Consider the following 24,264-nt stretch of genomic DNA (forward strand, 5'->3'; position numbering starts at 1 on the left):
TTATAAGCACCATCAATCAAATCACAATGAATTAATACTGAATTTATACCGGAGGATATTTGGATAACATTATCACTGTAAAACGTCCCGTTATTTTCAATCTTTTTTGAAGAGAAACCCAATAGCTCTCTAAACGAATTTTCAATCGTGAAATCAACTTTATAATTATTTTTAAGTTTAATAGTTGATTTTGAAGTGTGTTTTTGAATATCTATTACAATATTTTTTGGTTCATCACCTTTTTCTTTCATAAGGCGAGAGACTTCTGAAGATATTTGAGAAATCTCGTAAGCTCCAGGTGAAACGGTTATAGTTTTATATCCACTTCCTGGATTATAACTAAACTTGTTGTTTTTCTCTGTGATATTAAACAAGGTATTATAAGTTTCCATCGACAATAAAGATGCCTCATATGAGGTAAGGGGTCAAGTTGTAGTGGGTAAGGGAATGAAGCTGTGTAATCACTCATTGTGAAATTAAAACTAAGAATTGTGCTTCTCATCTTATTTAATATCTAATAAAATATCTTTGTATTGACATTTATTAATTATTTTCATATTCATCAACTGATCTAAAATGGCTGAGGATTCATTAAAACAATTGTTGTTTCCAGCCTTCTTACTACCTAACAACAATAATAGCCTATTAACTAATTGTGATGGGTCATTTGGAAGAAAACTAACACCTGAACCAAGTTTACTTAAAGCATCAATAATATGTTTCTCCTTCTCATTCTTCTTACTTTTACCAGCAACAGAAACTCCATAATCAAGTGCATTTAACAACTCAATATATACCCTATCTTCCTCTCTTTCCATATCAAGTGGTTCCTCAAAATATTTTGAACCGCTGAATCCGGGGTTTGTTAGAAGAAACATTAATCTTGGAGTTAATTTAACATTTGGTTGAGTAGAACTCAAGAACATCAATTCATCATTAAATATCAATACCTTTTCTTCCACAAGATGAAACACTGCTGGTTCTTCTGTTGGAATGAGACCTGCTCTAGCTTTTGAACCTGCCGAATATTCATTGTTTTGAAGAGCTTCCACAACATAATTAGGGGGTTGATTTACCTCCTCAAGTTTCCGAAATAATCCCTCGTCATCATATTCTAATTCACCAAGTTCTTGTTTTGTTATCTGACTAAAATCTTTGAGCATTTGAAGTTTTTTCGGAGTAAATTCTACCGTGGGAACTGGAGGTGAGTGTTGAGTTTTCAAAAGTGGTTTAAAGAATTTCTCTTGTTTTCTTTCAAAGGCTTCTTCACCAGTTAGTTTCTGTCTCCGTTTCTTCTTTATCTCTTCCTGTTGTTTAACAACTTTTGAAACTAATTGTTGATGTTCCTTAAACTTTCTTTCTCTTTCTTCGGCATTCATTTAGTATTGAAAAATATCATTTAATGAATTGTAAAGGTCAATGGGAAAATTTTCCTTTTCTTCATCATTATAGTAAATGTGTTGAAATAAAGCCTTTTCTTTAAATATTTCATCAAATTCTTTATTGGTATTAATACGAGTTGTTATTTCTTCTTCACTAATACTTGTATATCTGCTTTTCATACGTTTGCGTTGAGTCTCCTCATCGATATCAAAACCGAATGATAAAATCTTAACTCCATCACCACACAATTGTTTAATAATTTGTCTCATTCCTTCAGGATTAGTTTCTAAAATCCCAAGACCATTAGATTTTACTTTATTTAACTCACTCTTACAATGTGAATATTTTGTAGAACCAAGAGAGACCTCCTCAAATATTTGACCTTCGTTCCTCAATCGCATATGTTCCTCCATTGAAATGTAGTAATAATCTTTCCCTTCTACTTCTCCTGGTCGCTTTGCTCTGGTTGTAGTACTCACAAAACGAATCATAGGGTGTTTTTTTTAAAAACTTACAATCTTTTCATTTTTACTATTCAAGAGTTTAGATTTATGAAAGTTCTTTCCAGAAGCAGATTTACCCACAAGGTTAATAATAATTGTTGTCATTTATATATGTAATTATGTTTAAAATAAAAATACATCCTTTAATATCTCATCTTGTTTCACAACAATATATTTATATTTTCCAATCGTGTGTTTCATATAATTTTCAAATTCTTTTTTACTACATATAGTCTAGTAGGAAGACTAGGTCCCCCTGCACCCCCCGGAGATATACTTCTAATCAGTGTTTCTAGATTGGAAAAAATGTGTAGAAAATGACTAGCTATGGCCCCAAGCTGAAAAAATGTCCCACATACCATTTTTATGCAAATTACTGCTGCCATTATCAAAAAAACGATTTTTGACATATCTCAGCCAATATTGCAGATAATTGAAAAATGAAGGTGTCTAGACCCATGTTTTGAAGGGCATAGATCATGATAGAACTATTCATAACATGATTACATGTGTCTATGGTATACTAGTATGCATATTAATGCTGTAATTACAAAATAATCAGTTTTACAAATGATAAGGATACGTTAATACTGCAGATAACTTAACATGGTACATAAGGGGTCTAAACCCAGGTATTTTCAAGGTTAAATGTCAACAAGATGCTCCTGAGTCTTGCATAGGGGCGGGACATTGGCAGTAACATTGGTACCACTCAACTTTTCTTCCCACCATTGACTTTGTATTGCGAGAGATTTTCACTTGCTTATTTAAAGGTTTCTCACCCAGCCCACGTAAAATCTACCAACTCCTGCTGTTAACTCCCAAACATATTTTTTTATGTTATCCAATCACAGTGCAGAAATGACAGACTAGAGATCCAAATTAGTGCTGCTATAGCTGCCATTTTACATTTCCATCCATGTAACATGCGCGCTCGCACGATTGGACCCTTCCACACATCCATGAACTACATCGGGATGCTCACTGGACACAAGATGCGTGGTTCTGGATATGCAGAGATTCTCTTTGAGGCACAACTAGTAACAAGTGGATCTCTCAAAGGTGTTCTCAGTGGAAAGGCCTACGCAAAGTCCCTCTTTTGCCTCAAAACAGTGTGTGAGGCAATGGAGAGGCTGTTGATGGAGAGATTCACTGAGGAGGAGAACATCATGATCTCTGACCCTGCTGTGCTTCTCAGAATGACCCAGTCTTGCAACCGAGAGCACCTCGGGCAGCTCAGAGAAGATCATTCTGGCTGGACCAGCAACCAGGAAGCCATATGACTTCAAAATGTTCCTTGCAAATGACGACAACAAAAAGCAGATGTGCCAGCTTCTTCTGAAAGTGTGGAGTGGACAAGAGGCAGCTACCAGGCTGGAGAGAACAGAGATGGCTGTGCTGATCGTGGAGGGGAAGGCCCACCAACTTGCCTCAACGAATGGCAAGGTAAAATTGAAAGCCCTTCGTGAATGGCGATTCAATTTGTAATTTTTCCTGAAAAAAAGGTGATTACCTGTGATGTTTGTCTAGATCTGAAACTGGCAGTGACTGGTGATTGAAATGCGGTGCCTTTTTGTGTTTCAGGTCGAGGTACGTGAACTCCCCACGATCTACAGCAACCAGGAAGAGACTGATACCAGGGTGGTTCTGTACCTCCATCATGCTGCTACCATCGGATACAAGAACGCTGTAGTCAGAACACCGGACACAGACATCCTCCTGATCCTGCTCCACCATGCCCACAACATCAAGCTGACGGTGTACCTGGATACAGGGTCAGGGAAGCATCGCCAACTTGTCAACGTCTCTGAGCTGGCAGAATCCCTGGGAGAGGACTACTGTGCCACTCTCCTGGGGTACTATGTGTTCAGCGGAGAAGACTGCACCAGTGCCTTCAAAGGGAAGGGAAAAGTCGGGCCCTTGAAAAAGCTGGAGAAGAATCCCAGGTTTCACAGGGCATTCGGTGAACTGGGTGACAACTGGGATGCCAACCCTGAGGTGGAGAGGCAGTTAGAAAAATTCACCTGTGTGATGTACGGCCAGAGTCGCGAGTCATCAGTGGACATTGTCCGTGCCAAGCTGCTACGAAAAATGGTGGGAGAGGACAAGACCCTCACATCCAAGTCCAAGGTTGATCTGGCTCGCCTTCCTCCATGCCAGTCTGCCCTGAAGCCGCACATCCAGCGTGTGAACCACCGCGTAGCATTGTACAAAAGAGCCGATCAACCTATCATCGAAAAGCCAAAACCTTATGAGGAGCAAGGATGGATAAGGACTGATGAAGGACTGTTGAAACCAATGTGGTCCAGTGGTCCCATCCTACCAACCTCACTGGTGGATCTTCTGAACACAGGAGAGCACGAAGAGGAGGAGGAAGAGGAAGGAGAAGAAGAGTTTGACTCTGACGATTTCGATGAAAATGATGATGACTGACTCAGTGTAGAATCACTAATGCTAATGATGTTTATCTAAAACAAGCAAGAGAAGAGTGGTCACATTGAGTGCTAGGACTATTTTGACAGTTGTAATATTTAGAAAAATAAAACTTTGTGTTAACGTCTGTGTAGACGGACCTTAATATGAGTCTATTATTTCGTAAAACTGTGATTATTTTGTAAATAAAGCACTAATTAGCATACTAGTATACCATAGACACATGTAATCATGTTATGAATAGTTCTATCATGATCTATGCCCTTCAAAACATGGGTCTAGACACCTTCATTTTTCAATTATCTGCAATATTGGCTGAGATATGTCAAAAATCGTTTTTTTGATAATGGCAGCAGTAATTTGCATAAAAATGGTATGTGGGACATTTTTTCAGCTTGGGGCCATAGCTAGTCATTTTCTACACATTTTTTCCAATCTAGAAACACTGATTAGAAGTATATCTCCGGGGGGTGCAGGGGGACCTAGTCTTCCTACTAGACTAATAACATAGAGCAATTATCTCTCCAAAAATTATTTACATCTATTGAATTTAACTTAAATAAAATAAAAGTATTAGCATTGTTTCTTATTGAGCGTCGAGGGAGTTGAAAATATGACTGACTAAGATAAATACAATTACAAGAAGAATGTCTCCCTCTTGTATAGTAGCTATCCATTACTGTTTGGTTTCTCTCATTAACACAATCATCAAAGATGACGAGGTTCTTTTTTGATTTATCTAAATCTTGAGGTGAAGGTATATCATCCGTATTATCACTGAGAATACAAGTAATGGGTTTTGGTTTAGGTTTCTGTGTATCACAAAATAGTTGTATTATATCCTCAATATTATAATCATTTAGTTTGTTTTGAAGTTTAAATAAACCGATAATGTCTTCCTTTTTAAGACCTGCATTAAAACCCTGTGAGAGTAGTTGATACTCGGGTTGAAAACTTGACTTCGTAAAAATTATTAAATTATCATAATCTAAAAAGTTGGGGGTAAGGAGCATCTTTAAAAGCAAACAGGTTTTTCCACATCCGCTTGAACCAACTATTAGACATCTGAATGAATTTGGAATGTTTTTATGGTTATTAAATTTTATCTTATTTTCCCAAACGGGTAAAAAATCATTCATTTATATATTTGGAAAACAAGTCATCCAACTTTTTTTGAGCTATTTTAGAAACTCTATATTTTATCCTCAGTTCGGGTTTAATTTCAAAATAATTCATTATTTTATTTATGTAGTATCTTGTATTAACATTTCCATTAAAATTATTTTGAATAATAAATATCATTAAACCCTTATACATTTCCTCAATACAAAGAGTCTCTTTCCTTGTAAGAAATGGTGTATTATCACCATAATGCTTAACATTCATCTCTCTTATTAATCTTGTAAAGTAATTCATTTTTGGTTCTAATTTAAAAGAGTTATATGTTTTTTTATATTTCTTATTATCATTAATTAGAATATAATCACAGAATAAACATTGTTTATATGAATCCTCATCATTAAGCCCCACTCTATCACAAGCCGGACAATTCTCTAATTTATCATATGGAGAGTCTGGAAATTCTAAATATCCTTCAGAACTTATCATATTTATGTGGTAAATTTTTACTTAAACTAAACGCAAGTTTATTCATTAATAAATACAATGTTTCAAAGCACAAAAGACAAATTTCAATCAATCTCTACTTCGGTGGAAGATATAGAAAAATATGTCAAAGATGTTAAATTGAACAAAGATAAATATGGACATTTTTGGGTAAAACCAGTTATGGAAAATAACATGAGCCCCTCTATTTCATTTAAAGGAAGAGCTCTAACTATACCTGGAAAGACATCCATTAAAGTAAATCTAACAAAAGTTTCTCCTCTACTCCTGGCAATTTATTCAAAGCTTGAAAAAGTGATCGATCGCGATACTTTGAAAAAGAATGATAAGACCATCAACAATACTCGTGGAGAAATTTGTATTTACTTTAATAATCCAAAGGGTGTAGATCTAAGTAAAATGAATGATGTTAATATTTTTGGTAAAATGTCATTTCGTTCTATGATAGTTAGAGATTATTTAAAGATAACTTTTGATATTAAAAATGTAGAGATTGAATCCGTTAATGAAAGAAAGTATATTGGTATAGATGGAAAGGTTTTTTCTACTAATTAAATATGAGTCATTACAGCAGTGAAGATTTTACTATTTCATTGAACTCGGACGATAGTGATGATAGTATTTCATTGAACTCGGACGATGGTGATGATAGTATTTCATTGAACACAGATGATAGTTATGATACTAATAGTTTGTGCTCAAATGATAGTTATGAGAGTAGCTTTATTGATGACTCTGAGTATGATTCTGAGTATTCATGTGATAGTTATAACTTAGATGATTCTGAGTGAAAAAGTGTTTTAGTTTAAGCACAGCGATATATATAAAACGGAGCTGTAAAGCTCAAAAGTGTTTTATTTTAAGCACAGCGATATATATAAAACGGAGCTGTAAAGCTCAAAAGTGTTTTATTTTAAGCACAGTGATATATATAAAACACCACGTTTTCTCACGCTATAAATATGGTTTATTGTGATACTTGCGAGAAGGAAGTAAAATATTATAAACAACATATTCTCACCGCAAAACATACATACAACATTCTTAACAAACTTTCCCCTCTTCCACCTAAAACAAAACATTGTAAGGTCTGTAAAACAACCATCCTCAAGAAGGGGTTTAAAGCCCATCTTAAAACTAACAAACACTTGTCAAAATTGTTTACTATTAAAAACTCTGATGGTGCATTCAAAGGACATATTAAAATAAGAGTATTTAACTTCAAACCTCCTGAACCAGAGTCTATAGTTGATGCTGTAGAAATAGTTAAACCTGCTGTTCAAACGTTGATTGAAAAAACACTAAAAGAAATGAAACCACTTAAATTTTATATGGGAGTAAAATTAGAAATGACAAAGGACAAAGGAGTTATAGATACACCATACATGAGAACTGAGCCACACTTTATATCTTCATATCAAGATTTTAAAACATCAGGAGTCTATGATGAACTTATTAAACAAGAGCAAGATGTGGATAATTCAATCGTAGGAAGTGGATTCAATATAGGAAAAATTATTTACATAGACATTCATATTCTTAAATCAGATCCTCTAAAAGCTTCTTCTTACATTGATTTACCCAGTGTTATCAAAAATAGAAAAGCAGTTATCAATATCAAAAATAAAGACAATAAATGTTTTCTCTGGTCTATTCTAGCACACTTACATCCTCCACATTTTCATGATGAAAGAGTATCTCATTATAAAAAATATGAGAATACATTAAATACGAAAGATCTAAAGTTTCCGATGACTTTAAATGATATTCCTAAATTTGAAAAGTTGAATAATTTATCAGTTAATGTTTATGGTCTAACAGAAACAAACAACATTCAGGTTTTAAAGCTTTCTGACAATTGTAAACAAACTCATATTAATCTTCTATATTTTAATTCAGACGAAAATTCACATTATACATACATCAAAGATATTACAAAATTAATAAAACCACAAGTATGTAAAAGAACAAATAAAATATATATTTGTATGCGTTGTCTTAACTTCTTCCATACACAAGAAAGATTAGATAAACATTCAAATTATTGTGGTGAACATAAATCAACGGTAATCAACATGCCTAAAAAAGGCTCAAAGATCACATTCAAAGATGAAAAGAAAACAATAAAACATCCATTTGTTATATATGCTGATTTTGAAAGTATTTTAGAAAAAATTGATACTGCTTCTCCAGATCCAAAAGAATCATACACAAATAAATATCAAAAACATACTCCTTGTGGTTTTTGTTATTATATCAAATCATCCGTTGGTGATAAATATAACAAGTTAGAGATGTATAGAGGCTCAAATACCCCAGAGGAGTTTGTGAAACGACTAGAAAAAGACTGTGTTCGATTAACCAAGATAATGAGAGAAACCAATAAACCAATGTCCTTAACAAGTAAAGAAAAAAGAGAATTTATAAAAAACAATGTCTGTCATATTTGTGAGGAGAAAATTGGTAAAGGTCTAAAGGTTAGAGACCATTGTCATCTCACTGGTAAATATAGAGGTCCGGCTCATCAAAGTTGTAATATTAATTATCAACTCCCCTCTTTCATTCCTGTCTTTCTTCATAACAACGCTCATTATGATACACATCTATTTATCAAGGAACTCTCAAAGACTTCTGGAAGTATCTCAGCAATTCCAAACACGGATCAGAAATACATTTCATTCACAAAAACAATTCACACATCTCCTATTACTCATATCAGATTTCTTGATACATTTAAATTCATGGCAAGTCCATTGGCTAATTTGGTTCAAAATCTAAGAGTTTCCATGTCTTTCAGAGTATTTTTTAGATAAAGATTTTCTAACACAAAAGGGAATTTACCCCTATGACTATATGGACTCATTTGAGAGATTCAATGAAACACAACTTCCTTTAAAAGAAAATTTCTATAACAAATTAAATAATAGTCATATATCTGATAAAGATTATGTACACGCACAAAATGTTTGGAAAAAATATAACATTAAGAATCTTGGTGAGTATCATGATTTGTACCTCAAAATTGATGTGCTTTTGTTGGCTGATGTGTTTGAGACTTTCAGAACAATCTGTCATTCTGGATATGGATTGGATCCTGCTCACTATTACACTGCTCCTGGATTGGCTTGGAGCACGATGTTAAAAATGACAAAACAAGCTTTGGATTTGATAACCGATGTTGATATGCTTTTGATGATTGAAAAGGCAAAGAGAGGAGGAATTTCACAAGTCTGTTCAAAGAGATATGCTAAAGCAAATAACAAGTACATTCCAAATTATGATCCATCGGTAGAGAGCTCCTACTTGATGTATTATGATGCGAACAACCTGTATGGCTGGGCAATGTCTCAGGCTCTTCCTTATGGAAAACTTAGATGGGTAAAGGAAAAAGATTACAAAAAGGTTTTACAAGATGTATGTATCTCTACACAAAAAGAATTGAATGATTCAAAGGTTGGTTATTATTTTGAGGTCGATTTGAAATATCCAGAGGAACTTCATAACCTACACAAAGATCTCCCATTTGCTTGTGAAAAGGAAAGTCCAAAGAAGGAGTGGTTAAGTGATTATCAACAATCATTTAATATAGGTGAATCAACAGAAAAATTACTTACTACATTATATAACAAGAAAAATTATGTTCTACACCAAAGAAATTTGTGACAATATTTATCAAAAGGTCTAAGAGTAGAGAAGATTCATAGGGTTCTAAAGTTCAATCAAAGTCATTGGTTAAAGGGGTACATTGATTTTAATACACAAAGAAGAACAGAGTCAAAAACAGATTTTGAGAAAGACTTTTATAAATTGATGAATAATGCGGTCTTTGGTAAGACCATGGAAAATGTGAGGAAAAGACAAAATATCAGACTATCAACATCTTGGAAACAAGCATCAAAATTAATTAATAGACCGAGTTTTACTAGAGCTGAGGTCTTTACTGAGAACTTTTGTGCGATCCATTTGATTAAAGAGAGTATTGAAATGGACAAACCTATTTATATTGGAACATCAATTCTTGATTTATCAAAGTCATTAACGTATGATTACTTTCATAATAACTTGAGGAAGAAATATCAAAATGATGTTAATCTACTTTATATGGATACAGATAGTTTTATTTTGCAAATTAATACTGATGATGTTTATTCAGACATGAAAAAGGACATTAATATCTATGACACTAGTAATTACAGTCCAGAGAGTGAGTTGTTCTCTTCTAAAAATAAAAAGGTGATTGGAAAGTTTAAGGATGAATTAGGAGGAAATGTCATGAGTGAATTTGTGGGATTGAGGTCTAAGGCTTATGCTTATAAATACATTGTGAATAACGTTGAAAAAACTGATAAGAAGTTAAAAGGTGTAAAGAAAAATGTCATTAAAGAAACAATAAACTTTAAGGATTATTATAACTGTTTAACAACAAAGAAAGAAGAGTTTAGAAAGATTAATGGAATAAGAAGTTATAAACATCAATTATATTCAGAAGAGATAAATAAGAAAGCATTGGGGGCTTTTGATGATAAGAGGTTTATTTTAGAAAATGGAATTGATAGTCTCCCTTATGGTTATATAAGTATATAAGTGACAAGTTAAAAAAGGGGGGGTTAGGGATTTTAACGGGCTACCGCCGCCTTTTTACTATTATATAAATGATAGAACCAAGTACCAACCAGACTAAAGAGTGGAGGTGTAATCAACCTTGGTATATAAATGGTAAACATAACGAATGTGAAAAATATCAAATAGGTATAATTGAAAAGACAACTGGTAAAAAAATTTACAAAACAAATAAGAGAATTAATTTAAATACCGGAGAATTGGGTAAAAAAGATGGAAATATTTTTGAGTGGACGGAAAACTTTGATGGTTGTCAGGAAAATATATACTTTAATTTAAAAATGGTATGTGGCACTGGAGGCGCTCAAACAAGAACATTGAGGGAGGTTTATCATTTTATCTCAGCAGTTAAAATATCTTAATAAAGAACCAAACTCAAACATCTTTTTTGTTAATATATTAGATGGTGAAGGGAGTGGCAAGAGAATTAAATTATTTCCCACGCATAAACAAATATTTGTAGGGTCGTTGTTTGAGTGGGCCAAAGATGATTCACCAGATGATATTAAGAGTAAAAGGTTAAAAGGTCCATAAGGTCAGAAGGATCACAGGTTCACACAGAAGGACCATTGTTTAAGTGGTCTAATGAATAAGGATAACATGTCAAAAGGTTAGAAGGTTCGTAAAGAACAGGGTGAGAGAAATAGAGGTGTTTAGGGGCAATGAGGGAGGGGGAAAATTAACATGTAAGTCAATGGGAAAATGAGTGTCCCAGAAGCAACATATATACACTACTCACATGATAATTTATTATGACTATCCATACCTTGTTTGCTTGGAACCGGGGTATCCTTACATACTTTTAATGTTTTTTCATTTGTTGTTCCCATACTTTTACAAAATTTACTCACCAACTTTATTTAATGTCTGTTGCACTTCAATGACAACAGGTTGATGACAAACTGCATGGGTGGGTGATTGTGTGTGTGTGTGTGTGTGTGTGTGTGTGTGTGTGTGTGTGTGTGTGTGTGTGTGTGTGTGTGTGTGTGTGTGTGTGTACCCGGTGTATACCCCGGTTTAGAATAGGTACACCGTATCCCTGCGTGTCGTTAAAAAAAAACAAAAAAACCTTTAGAGGCCATTTTCCCCCGCAAAGCGGGGGTTGGCCTTTTTCGGGCACCGTGGTTGTTATTGTTTTTGTTGGTCCCCTTTTTGAAGCAATGTTTTACGGCCGGATGCCCATCCTGCCGCCAACCCTTTTTGTCGCCTTTTACGACAAGCAGGGAATTACCAGTGAACTGGTACTCAATTTGCCGACCTCGGAAGGATGACAGGCTGAGTCAACCCCCCTGGCATTAATTCAGCGATCTACCGGGATTCGAACCCAGGATCCGAGGATCCTAAGATGGCACCCTAGCCGCTAGCCCAACACCAGGCAACCGTGTCGTAAGAGGCGAATAAGAGGGTTGGTGTCAGGAAGGGCATCCGGCCAAAGAAACATTGCCTCAAAAAGAGAACCATGACAATTACAACTACATATGGGCAGGGTACAGCCCGAAGTGGAGATCGGTTTCTGAGGTTTGGGACATGGAATGTAGGGACAGTGACAGGGAGATCAGGAGAAGTGGTGGAAGTATTGGTCAGAAGAAGAGTGGACATATGTTGTGTGCAGGAGACGAGATGGAAGGGAAGTGGTGTGAGAATGGTGAAAGGTAGGCAGGGACAGAAATACAAGTTTATGTGGCAAGGGTGCCCAGAATGCGTGAATGGTGTTGGTGTCCAGTTTTCTGAGGAGTTTGTAGACAGTGTGGTGAGTGTGACGAGAGTGAGTGAAAGGTTGATGATGGTGAAAATGATGATTGGAGAGCTCTTGGTGAACGTCATCTCGGGATATGCTCTGCAGGTTGGTCGGAGCGATGGAGAGAAGGACAAGTTCTGGTGTGCGATAGAGAAGCTGATGGAAAACATGAAACATGAGGAAGTTGTTGTGGTAGGAGGAGACCTAAATGGACATGTGGGAAGGAGTATGGACGGTTTGGAGGGAGTTCATGGGGGTTACGGATATGGTGTGACAAAATGGAGAAGGCAAAAGGATTTTGGAGTTTGCTGATGGAGCTGATTTGTTGATTTGCAAATACTCAGTTCCAGAAAGAGGATAATAAGCTTGTTACATACACGTCAGGTGGGTCGACGACAACCGTTGACCACCTGCTGGTGCGTAGGCGAGATAGGGGGCACCTCCGGGACACAAAGGTGATCCCGCGGGAGGAGGCTGTTGCACAGCACCACTTGGTTTTCTGTGACATAAGGGTGAAAGGTGCGAGGAGAGCTCGGCGGGTAAAGTACCAACCGAGAATTAAGGTGTGGAGGTTGAAAGAGGTGACAGTGAGGGAGGCATTAAAAGAGAGGCTGAGTATGGTAGAGGCTGATGAGGCGGTTGAGCTTGAACGTCGTTGGATGTCAATGAAAGATAGTCTGTTGGGAGCCGTTGGTGAGGTATGTGCATGGACAAAAGGACCACCGAGGCACTCGGAAACATGGTGGTGGGATGATGAAGTTGGAAAGAAGATTGACGAGAAGAGGAAGAAGTTCAAGGAGTGGCAGAAGGCGAAGGGTATCGGGCAGAAAAGGCAGAGCATGAAAGTTATAAGGCAGCCAAGAAGGCTGCAAAGAAAGAGGTAGCAAAGGCACAGGAGGCATGGAGGAAAATGTTTGGAGAACGCATGGATTTGGAAGAGGGTCAGAGAGCGGTATTCAGGATTGCAAAGCAGATAGCGAAAGAGAGGTGTGATGTGATGGGGGTGAGTTGCTTGAAGGATGAAGTGGGACAAATCGTTGTGGACCCAGATGGGATTAAAGGAAGATGGAAGAGATATATGGAAATGCTGTTGAATGCAGAGAATGAATGGGATGGCAACATAGAGAGTAACCCAGTTTTAGGACCGGCAGAGAAGATAACCGAGAAGGAAGTTGAGGAAGCGATAAAAGCAATGAAGAGTAGAAAAGCGGGAGGACCGACGGGAGTTGTAGGAGATATGTTGAAGGCAGCAGGAAATTGGGGTGTGAAGAGAATGACAGAGATCTGCAATCTGGTGGTGAAAGAAGGCCGCATTCCAGTGGATTGGGAACTGAGTACCCTCGTCCCTCTATACAAGGGGAAAAGTGACCCTCTGGACTGTGGCTCGTATCGAGCGATAAGGTTATTGGAGCATGGAATGAAGGTATTGGAAAGGGTGTTGCAGAGGAGGATAAGGAAGAAGGTGAAGATCGACGAAATGCAGTTTGGATTTATGCCAGGAAGAGGAACGACAGACGTGCTTTTTATTGTGAGGCAGTTGCAGGAGAAGTACATGGAGAAGAGGAAGAAGTTGTTTCTTGGGTTTGTTGATCTGGAGAAAGCATTCGATCGGGTTTCACGTGAAGTAGTGACATGAGCATTGAGGAAGTTAGGAGTGGAGGAATGGTTGATCAGAGTAATGATGGCAATGTACAAAAGAGCGCACACAGCTGTAAGGACGAAGGACGGGAACAGTGGTGAGTTTGAGGTGAAGGTGGGAGTGCATCAGGGGTCGGTACTAAGTCGACTACTATTTGTAGCTGTGATGGAGGTGCTGGCTCGGAACGTAAAGGAGGGTTTACCGTGGGAGTTGTTGTATGCAGATGATATGGTGTTGATTGCAGAAAGTATGGATGGACTGAAGGAGAAGATGAACAAGTGGAAGGAATGTATGGAGACAAAAGGTCTGAAGGTGAATATCGGAAAAACGAAGGTGATGGCAAGTGGTAAAGCATGTGGTGAGGTGGAAAGAACTGGGAAGTGGCCCTGTGCTGTGTGTAGGAAGGAAGGGTGTCGGAGTGAATTCCATTCAATGTACAATGTGCGCTGAGTGGGTTCATCAAAAATGTAGTGGTTTTAGAGGGTCATTAACCAGTGTGGCAGCTACATTCAAGTGTAAGGTGTGCACAGAGGGAGCTGCAGATGGAAGAAATGTTGAGTTGGATCTTGGAGACGGCGTGAAGCCGGAAGGTGTGAAAACATTTTGTTACCTAGGAGACATGCTGAATGGAGAAGGTGGATCAGACTCGGCAACGGTTGCTGGAGTGAGATGTGCATGGAAGAAGTTTCGGGAACTGATTGGCGTGCTGACGAGGAGGGGAGTGTCGTTGAAGCTGAAGGGAAAAGTGTATGCTGCATGTGTGAGAAGTGTTATGATTTATGGGAGCGAGACATGGGTAATGAACGTAGAGCAGCAACGAAGGCTGGAAAGGGTGGAAATGCGAATGGTTCGGTGTATGTGTGGAGTATCGTTGAGAGAGAGGAAGACAAATGATGAATTGCGAAAGATGATGGGAATAGAGCCTGTGATGGATGCTGTGAAGAGGAACAGTTTGAGATGGTTTGGTCAGGTGTTGAGGAAGGATGAAAGTGACTGGTTGAGAAGAATGATGGAAATGAATGTAGAAGGAAGTAGAGGACGGGGAAGACCGAGAAAGACTTGGCTAAAGATGGTCGAAGAAGAAATGCGGGCAATGGGGTTAACAAGGGGAGATGCAGAAAATAGGGCAAAATGGAGAAGATTGTCATGGGGACCGCAAGGCTAACCCCCGCTCTTGCAGGGAAAATGGCCTTAAAATGCCTGTTGTTGTTGTTGTGTTTGTGTTTGTGTGTGTGTACACAGGCTTTATGGATGGAACAAAGTTCCTGCACTCTGTATACGTGCCATCATACCTGTGATAATTAATTATTTAATACATCCGGCAAGAATGGTTGTCGGACTGTCCATAATATTCCACCATTAACCACACCCGTCTATAAAACTAGTCTTCTGTTGTCGCTACTGTCGTACTTTAGATCATATTACACTGTTAACCTCAACCAATTGGGTGTGATTGGCCCTTGGGCAATTGTGTCACCGGAGCTTCTCCCCCACCAGGCTAATTGACAAGCGTTGTCCCACACAATACTCTTTCCCCTCCTATTCCTTTGTGTAGTTTGGCAGTTATGTCGACTCTTAGTGGAATCCTTTCAAGTTATGAACATTTAAATTAGTCATGGACGCTTCACCCTATAAAATGCAGTAGTTGTTCTCCTCCTCTTCCCTTTATAAGAGGTGATGCCCAATGGGAGCAAGCTCCTGTCCTGCATTGACCACAATACTCCTCCAGTCCTCTCTGTCCTCAGCCAACACTCTCCACCTTCCATCCACCTCCACCTTATTGATATCCCTCTTCACACAATCCTCGCTTCTCAACCATGGTCTATCTCTTTTCCTCCTACCTTGTTCCCTCAACCTATCCGCTCTCTTTGCCATTCTCTCTTCCCCCATCTGCACCAAATGTCCTGCCAATGTCAGCCAAGAGCAACACACCAATCTCCACATCAGGTTCCTCTGCACACCAATCTCCTCCCTCAGTTCATCCATTCTCCTTCTATCCACCCTCTTCACTCCCGCAATCCTCCTGACCCAGTTGTTCTCGCAAAACTACAGCCTCTGTTGTTGTCTCTCTGTCAGTGCCACCATCTCCAGACCATAAAAGTAGGCCGGCATTACGCATGACATCAGAACCTTTCCTTTCAATCTCCCTGAAGTATTTCTGTCTGCCATTACACCATCCCCTCTCCATGCATTCGCACCCACCTGAATCCTCCTTCGCACCTCTGCCTCTGCCTAATCATCCCCGGTCACTGTTCCCCCCACATACTCAAACTTATTTCCTTGTCTGATCTCCTGCCCCTCCAACATGATCTTCATTTATTTTCTCTGCTGCCCAACCCACATCACCTCAGTCTTCTCCATGCTCATTTTCAGCCCATGTTTCTCAAATGCCTCCTTCCACTGCCCCAATACTTCCTGCATGCATCTCCCTCATTCTCTCCACCACAACAGCCAGATCGTCCGCATATATTCTCCCCATATTACCCCTCGTGCTCACCTTTCAGCTTACTAGCTCCATCACCATGATAAACAATGAGTGGGCTGAAAGTGCTTACCTGCCTCAAACAGATGTTCACACTGAACTCCTCCGACATCCCAGGACCAACCAAAACTCTTCCCTTCATTTCATTGTACAACCCTTCCACCAACCTAATTTCTGCTTCTGGCACTTCAATCCATCTCAGTGTCGCCATCACCATCTCTCTCGGGACCTTATGCCTTCTCCACATCCACAAATCCCAATGCCATTTCACCTTGCACCTCCAACCTCTTCTCCACCAGCTGTCTCAGCACAAACATCCCATCTGTCGTTCCCCTACCCTTTCTGAACCCCTACTGCTCTTCACCGATCTCCATCTCCACATTCTCCTTTATCCTGCCGTCCAGAACCCTCTCCAGCACCTTCATGACATGAATAAAAAGTGTAATGCCCCTGTACTTCCCTGGATCATGAATATCCCCCTTCCCCTTCCATAAATCGGCACAAGTAACCCTGTCCTCCACTCTTCCGGAATTGAACCCTCTCTCATACATACATTCAACAACCTCTGTCCACCTGACTCCGACTTCTCATGCTGCAATCATCATCTCTGTACACACCTCATGAATGCCTGACGCCCTTCTCTTTTTCATCTTCTTCAATGCTGTCTGCACTTCCTCTTCCGTGATCTCCACAAACTCCATTTTCCCCTCCACATAATTCGGGAGCTCCAGTTCGCCATTGCTTCCTTCGCAGTTCAACAGCTGTTTGAAATATCTTTCACACACCTTGAATACTGCACCCCTCTCTGTCACTAGCCTCCCACCACCATCCTTAATCACCACCACCACCCCTTCATGTCCTTGCATCCCTGCCAGGAGCCAATTTATTGATCATCTGTGGCAGGATTCTACAGTAGATTCATGGTAAAAGCAAGTCCTGAGCTTAAACCAATTTTGAGTTTGGCTGTCAGAAAAGAAGAAGAAAAAGCAGAATAAAAAAGAAGAAGAAGAATTTAAAAAAAACTGGCTATTTAGGGTCGGTCAATTTTGTAGCTCAGCGTTGCTGTCCGAAAGTTTAATGGGTGTTATTGGATGAGAAATCCTCCATGGATGACTGGTAGGTACCTTGTAGGTTTATAAGTTTGTATCTTGGTTTATCTTTGAGGATTTGTGTTGTATTAAACCCATGGAGTGTTCGTGCCATCCCTGCATAGGAAGTCATTCGACGTCCTGATACTTGTACCCACTTTGTTTTTCTCCAACAGTGAGAGTACAAATAGCACTTTTCATTTTCATGAAGGAAAGCCTAGCAAGAGAGGCCAAGCATCCACCTGTGAAATGTGTACAAAAACGTATACAGTAATACCCCGGCCTACGTCATTAATTGGTTCCATAAGCCGTGACGTAACTCGGTTTTTGACGTAAACCGGGTGTAATGCCTTTTAGCTCTTTCACAAGCCTCGATCTTGTATACAAAAAAAAAAAAAAGCCTTAAAAATGCGTTAAATGAAGACAAACACCGTAAAACTAGAGTAAATAACTCGTGAAAGTATATAACTATCGCTAAACCTTAAAGAACACTAAAAACAGATAAATAAATGAATTTGTAAAGAATAATAAATAAAATGAATAAGATCATGTTATTCACCTTAAACATGGCGTCTCTTCTGAACACAAACACACATTTTAGCAGTCTTAGCCGGCGGCGCTTTTTCAGTGACGTATGCGAGAATACGTTCCCTATCATGAATGATGGTCGATACCGTCGACCGTGGCAGCCTTAAGGCATAGACCTTATCGCGAATCGGTAAATATCAACAGAGGGCGCTCCACCGCAAAGCATGATGGGATCGAAAAGGGGCAAAGGTAAACACGAACCCAGAAGAGGAAGCGTCTGTCTACGATCGACGCTGTGTTTACGGAAAGGAAGATGGCTAATGTGAAAGAAATTCAGCGTTTTTTGGCATTAAAATCCAGCGATTTAAAGAAATATTTGAGGGAAAGGGGGGTTCCCATTGGAGAAGAGAAACAACCTGCTTATGCAAGAACAGTTCCTGAATGTTGAAACCTCCATTGGCCATACAAATATCGCCGGGCTGGAACTTGTCTACAATGTTCGTCATCTTTACAATTTTTTTGTCCGACGTGTTTCCTCCTGTAGGTTTGGAAATGTATGAAATTGTACCGCTAGGTGTAATACCAACAAGGCACTTGAGAGTAGGTCTTGACTTATATTGGCTGTACACTTGCTATTGCCCCTTTCCGATCCCATGACGCATTGCGGTTCCGATTCGCGATAAGGTCTATGCGCTATCACCGACACTTTTTCACCTTTTTCATACCTTTTAATCACATTTAACTTATCTTCCATCGTAACCACATTACGCTTGGAAACACTAGCATTATCCTTCTTAGGACCCATGGCTAACACAGACACAGTAAAGGAATACTGTACGTTGCCTCTGTTTTGAATGAGAACCAGCAGCTGCGCGTACGTACAGTATACTACATTAGTACGTACAGTACGTACATTTTTATATATTTTTTTAATGTGCTTTTTATTGTATTTTAAATTGTTTTTTAGCTTCTTTTATTGTTAATTTATGTACTATTTTATTTATTTTAAATATAATTTTAAGGAAAAAAATTTTTTCCACGTCCGTAGGAGTGACGTAAAGTCGCACATAATGACGTTCGCTGAACTGAAATTTTCTCTAGAAGAGTGGCGTAAAGTCGGATTTGACGTAGGTCGAAATGGCGTAAAACGGGGTATGACTGTATTGTGCACTCATCATCTCGATTCATAAAAGTACCAAAGATGTCCATGAGTGATGTGATATGAGCATTACGCAATGCCATTTTGAATGTGACATCACACGGGATGATTTGTGTTCATTCGTGTGATATAATTAAATATACATCTGGTGGCACAGAGATTCCAATCGGGGGAGGGGGTGTTGGAATTATCCACTTAAATCACATTTTGCCCTTCGTGGCCTGAAATACATATCATATATGAAACATTTTACCTCTTCACCTGTCTTACCACAACGTATCTGAATCTGTACACAACGGCCTATTTAAATCCGACCTGGAACACAGCTCACCTGTCACTTGCAAGTGACTTTGACCTGGTGGGATTCTCCCGCTAGTCCAAGGATTGTGAACACTGGCCATTTCATCAGCAGACAGCTCACATGTGTCTTCTGTAAACTGAAGATCAAGGAGAGTTATTGAAAGACAACCAATTTCAGTTTTGGTAACACACCACTTCTTTACTGTACCCTCCCGCTACCCCCCAACCAAAGTACACTTGTAATTTGTGAATCCATGCAACACACTAGACCTGCATTCGGAAGAGAGCATACCTCCGCTAGGCTCAACAGTTTACATTTTGTATCACACCGATAGGCCGGATCTGGATCTGGATCTGGACCTGAACCAAAATCGAATCGATTCGTTCTTGACACACACCCAACTCGTTCACCAAGTTTCGTCCATATCCGTCCATAGCTTTTTGAGATATCGTGCGATATATCGTTTTTGCTCTATCTCTCACTGGTGAAGAATCACTTATTCAATTCTCAGATCCAGATCCGGACCCTCACCAAAATATAATCATTTCATCGTTGTCACACACCCAACCTCTCCACCAAATTTCGGTCGAATCCGTCCACAACTTTGAGATATCCTGTTCACAAACATACCAACAGACAGACAGGTGTGAAAACATAACCTCCGCCCACCTTCGGTGAGTTAATGATGCCACCAAAGGTGGATGGAGGTTACGTTTTTACCCCTGTCTGTTTGTCCGTTTGTTTGTGAACAAAATATCTCGAAAAATTGTGGACGGATTCGGACGAAATTTGGCAGACATGTAGCGTATGTGACAAGGGCGAAATGATTAGATTTTGGTGAAGATCTGGACTCGGATTCGGCTACTAGAATTTAAAAAATGTTTCTTCACCATTGGGAGATTGGGCCAAAAACTATAAATAGCAGGAAATCTCAAAAAGTTATGGACGGATTTGGACGAAACTTGGTGGCCGGTTGTGTGTCTGATAAGGACCATTCGATTTTGGTGATGATCTGAATATGGATTCGGATACGAGTTATTTAATTTTTTAAGTGATTCTTCACCATTGGGAGATAGGGCCAAAAACTATAAATAGCAGGAAATCTCAAAAAGTTATGGACGGATTTGGATGAAACTTGGTGGCCGGTTGTGTGTCTGACAAGGACCATTCGATTTTGGTGATGATCTGAATATGGATTCGGATACGAGTTATTTAATTTTGTAAGTGATTCTTCACCATTGGGAGATAGGGCCAAAAACTATAAATAGCAGGATATCTCAAAAAGTTATGGACGGATTTGGACGAAACTTGGTGGCCGGTTGTGTGTCTGACAAGGACCATTCGATTTTGGTGATGATCTGAATATGGATTCGGATACGAGTTATTTAATTTTTTAAGTGATTCTTCACCATTGGGAGATAGGGCCAAAAACTATAAATAGCAGGAAATCTCAAAAAGTTATGGACGGATTTGGATGAAACTTGGTGGCCGGTTGTGTGTCTGACAAGGACCATTCGATTTTGGTGATGATCTGAATATGGATTCGGATACGAGTTATTTAATTTTGTAAGTGATTCTTCACCATTGGGAGATAGGGCCAAAAACTATAAATAGCAGGATATCTCAAAAAGTTATGGACGGATTTGGACGAAACTTGGTGGCCGGTTGTGTGTCTGACAAGGACCATTCGATTTTGGTGAAGATCTGAATATGGATTGGGATACGAGTTATTTAATTTTTTAAGTGATTCTTCACCATTGAGTGATAGGGCCAAAAACTATAAATAGCAGGATATCTCAAAAAGTTATGGACGGATTTGGACGAAACTTGGTGGCCGGTTGTGTGTCTGACAAGGACCATTCGATTTTGGTGAAGATCTGAATATGGATTGGGATACGAGTTATTTAATTTTTTAAGTGATTCTTCACCATTGAGTGATAGGGCCAAAAACTATAAATAGCAGGATATCTCAAAATGTTATGGACGGATTTGGACAAAACTTGGTGGCCGGTTGTGTGTCTGGCAAGGACCATTCGATTTTGGTGAAGATCTGAATATGGATTCGGATACGAGTTATTTAATTTTTCAAGTGATTCTTCACCATCGAGTGATATGGCTAACCAGGCGGAGGTATGCTCTCTACTGAGTGCCGTTCTAGTTCAAAATGTCATAATGTTCATTTTTTTTTTTTAAAGCAAATTACCAACAGCCAGGCAATGTGGAAGCCCCTTCAGTATGTTTCGAACGAAAAAAGTTTGTATTCAGGCCCGATCACTCTACTGCTGGCTGGCAGGATAGCTTCGAGGTCTCCACGCTCGCCTCAAAGTGAATGGACCTCTAGCAGAAAACAAAAGGAGTAAATGAATTACTCCTTATCAAATGAACAACTCCATATGTAAAATCATGAAAATGGTCCCACGCCATAACGCTCTAACCTTCAGAGCAAATAATAATCATCTCAGTTTTAAATGCATATCATGTGGTGCTGGCAGGGTATCTTGGAGGTAGTGTACTTACCTTTGAAGCTGGGTTCTAATCTCGGCCCAGCTATAAACTGCCATCACGGTGTTTCGCAGGCCGGACGAGAGCTACATCAATGTATGTGCCGTCCCTCAGATGGACGTTAAACTGAGCGTCCCATCTGCCAGCATTAGTCAGGGTACATTAAAAATCCCACAGTGTCCTTCATGAAAAGTAGGCAAGCTATTGCCGGCACCCTGACCAAATTCCTACTGTAACCTCCAGGGGACACTGCATCAGCAGCACAGCTGTTCCCCCAGCAAATGATGCTTCTCACAGGCAGCCATGTACTGCAAACAAAAGAAGAAGAAGAAGAAGAAGAAGCAGAGGAAGAAGAAGGAAGCTCCGAAAAGACCAGACAACTTGCTACCTGCAGTTTAGGCCGGAATTCGGAATTTGACCCACCCCCTCAGATTCTGGCCGTCGATGGTTCGATGAACTTTAAGATTTGCACAAACATAGTTAATCACATAATGAACGAGGTGGTTAAAAAAACAATAATGTTAATTTGTCCAATTATTACCTCTGCCACCAAAGGTGGATGGACGTTATGTTTTCACCCCTGTCTGTTTGTCTGTCCGTTTGTCTATGAACAAAATATCTCAAAAAGTTGTGGACGGATTCGGACGAAATTTGGCAGAGATGTAGCGTATGTGACAAGGACGAAATGATTCGATTTTGGTGCAGATCCGGATACTACAATTCTTAAAGTGATTCTTCACCATTGGGAGATCGGGCCAAAAACGATACATTGCGGAATATCTCAAAAAGTTGTGGACGGATTTGGACGAAACTTGTTGGACCGGTTTGGTGTGTGACAAGGACGAATAGATTTTGGTGAAGATCTGAATATGGATTCGGATATGATAATTGTTTAATTTTTAAAGTGATTCTTCACCATTGGGAGATAGGGCCAAAAACGATACATAGCAGGATATCTCAAAAAGTTACGGATGGATTTGGACGAAACTTGTTGGACAGGTTGTGTGTGTGACAAGGAAGAATCGATTCAGTTTTGGTGAAGATCTGGATTCGGGTCCAGCTAGTAGAATTTTTTTAAGTGATTCTTCACCATTGAGTGACATGGCCAACCAGGCGGAGGTATGCTCTCTGCCAGGCGGAGGTATGCTCTGTACCAGGCGGAGGTATGCTCTCTACCAGGCGGAGGTATGCTCGCTACCAGGCGGAGGTATGCTCGCTACCAGGCGGAGGTATGCTCTCTACCAGGCGGAGGTATGCTCTCTACCAGGCGGAGGTATGCTCTCTACCAGGCGGAGGTATGCTCTCTACCAGGCGGAGGTATGCTCTCTACCAGGCGGAGGTATGCTCTCTACCAGGCGGAGGTATGCTCTCTACCAGGCGGAGGTATGCTCTCTACCAGGCGGAGGTATGCTCTCTACCAGGCGGAGGTATGCTCTCTACCAGGCGGAGGTATGCTCTCTACCAGGCGGAGGTATGCTCTCTACCAGGCGGAGGCATGCTCTCTACCAGGCGGAGGCATGCTCTCTACCAGGCGGAGGCATGCTCTCTACCAGGCGGAGGTATGCTCTCTACCAGGCGGAGGTATGCTCTCTACCAGGCGGAGGTATGCTCTCTACCAGGCGGAGGTATGCTCTCTACCAGGCGGAGGTATGCTCTCTACCAGGCGGAGGCTAGTTGATATTGGATACATGAGATTGCACACAAAATTGTACAATATCAACGAATTATGCTTCTCAAATTTAAAATCATGTTCACTTATTATTTTGGGTGAAGTTTTTCGGTTTACGCAAGAGAGAAAAATGTTCATGACGTGAGAATAATTCGTGTAACCTGAGATCATAATGTAGGCAAATTTTATGCATTTTGGAAGTATTTTTGCTTTGCAATGTGTCCCATTCATGGTTCATTCATTCAATGTGTGTCCCACCCACTTTACAAAACAATGGTCCCATTCATGATGTGTGACACTGTTATGTCTTAAAACTCAAATTGCACTGTGAGCAAAGGTGAAGTCAATACAACCTCGTGTAAAGTCATTTCCAGCACTATTCCTTACAAAACTTAATTTGGCAAGGGTTTTGGTGGCAAAGGTAATGCTGTACCAGGTACTTGTTTGTACAGTACTGAAGATAGCACACTGTGTAAACATTGATACCTTGCACTGTACCGGTTATGTACTATACAATGCTGTACCAGTGTACCAGGTACTTGCTTGTACAGTACTGAAGATAGCACACTGTGTAAACATTGATACCTTGCACT

The 24,264-nt window shown here is 39.6% G+C and overlaps 2 protein-coding genes across 6 annotated transcripts in view; one reads left to right on the forward strand and one right to left on the reverse strand.

Annotated features, from left to right (window-relative positions):
• LOC137421428 (NEDD4-like E3 ubiquitin-protein ligase WWP1) overlaps positions 1 to 24,264 on the reverse strand; it is a 118,611-nt gene that overhangs the window by 89,708 nt on the left and 4,639 nt on the right. For 2 of the 5 annotated variants that reach the window (XM_068107477.2, XM_078771414.1), the window contains 2 exons: positions 21,704 to 21,837; positions 19,531 to 19,636 (listed from right to left, as the gene is read on the reverse strand). In XM_068107477.2, the coding sequence (XP_067963578.1) occupies positions 19,531 to 19,600 (70 nt within the window). In that variant the 5' untranslated portion in view covers positions 19,601 to 19,636; positions 21,704 to 21,837. The remainder of the gene's footprint in view (positions 1 to 19,530; positions 19,637 to 21,703; positions 21,838 to 24,264) is intronic. The other 3 variants (XM_078771415.1, XM_068107478.2, XM_078771416.1) reach the window with 2 other exon arrangements.
• LOC144890903 (uncharacterized) lies at positions 3,154 to 4,737 on the forward strand. The gene is made up of 2 exons (XM_078772800.1): positions 3,154 to 3,332; positions 3,471 to 4,737. The coding sequence occupies exons 1-2, from the start codon at positions 3,177 to 3,179 to the stop codon at positions 4,317 to 4,319; spliced, it is 1,005 nt and encodes a 334-aa protein (XP_078628926.1). The 5' UTR covers positions 3,154 to 3,176; the 3' UTR covers positions 4,320 to 4,737.

Source organism: Myxine glutinosa, chromosome 2, assembly GCF_964187855.1.
Source record: "Myxine glutinosa chromosome 2, kmMyxGlut1.1, whole genome shotgun sequence".
NCBI lineage: Eukaryota > Metazoa > Chordata > Myxini > Myxiniformes > Myxinidae > Myxine > Myxine glutinosa.

Coding starts and splice junctions, on each gene's coding strand:
- LOC144890903 (XM_078772800.1), top strand. CDS start 3,177: ATGTTCCTTGCAAATGACGACAACAAAAAGCAGATGTGCCAGCTTCTT. Junction 3,333..3,470: donor TTGCCTCAACGAATGGCAAG/GTAAAATTGAAA, acceptor TTTGTGTTTCAG/GTCGAGGTACGTGAACTCCC.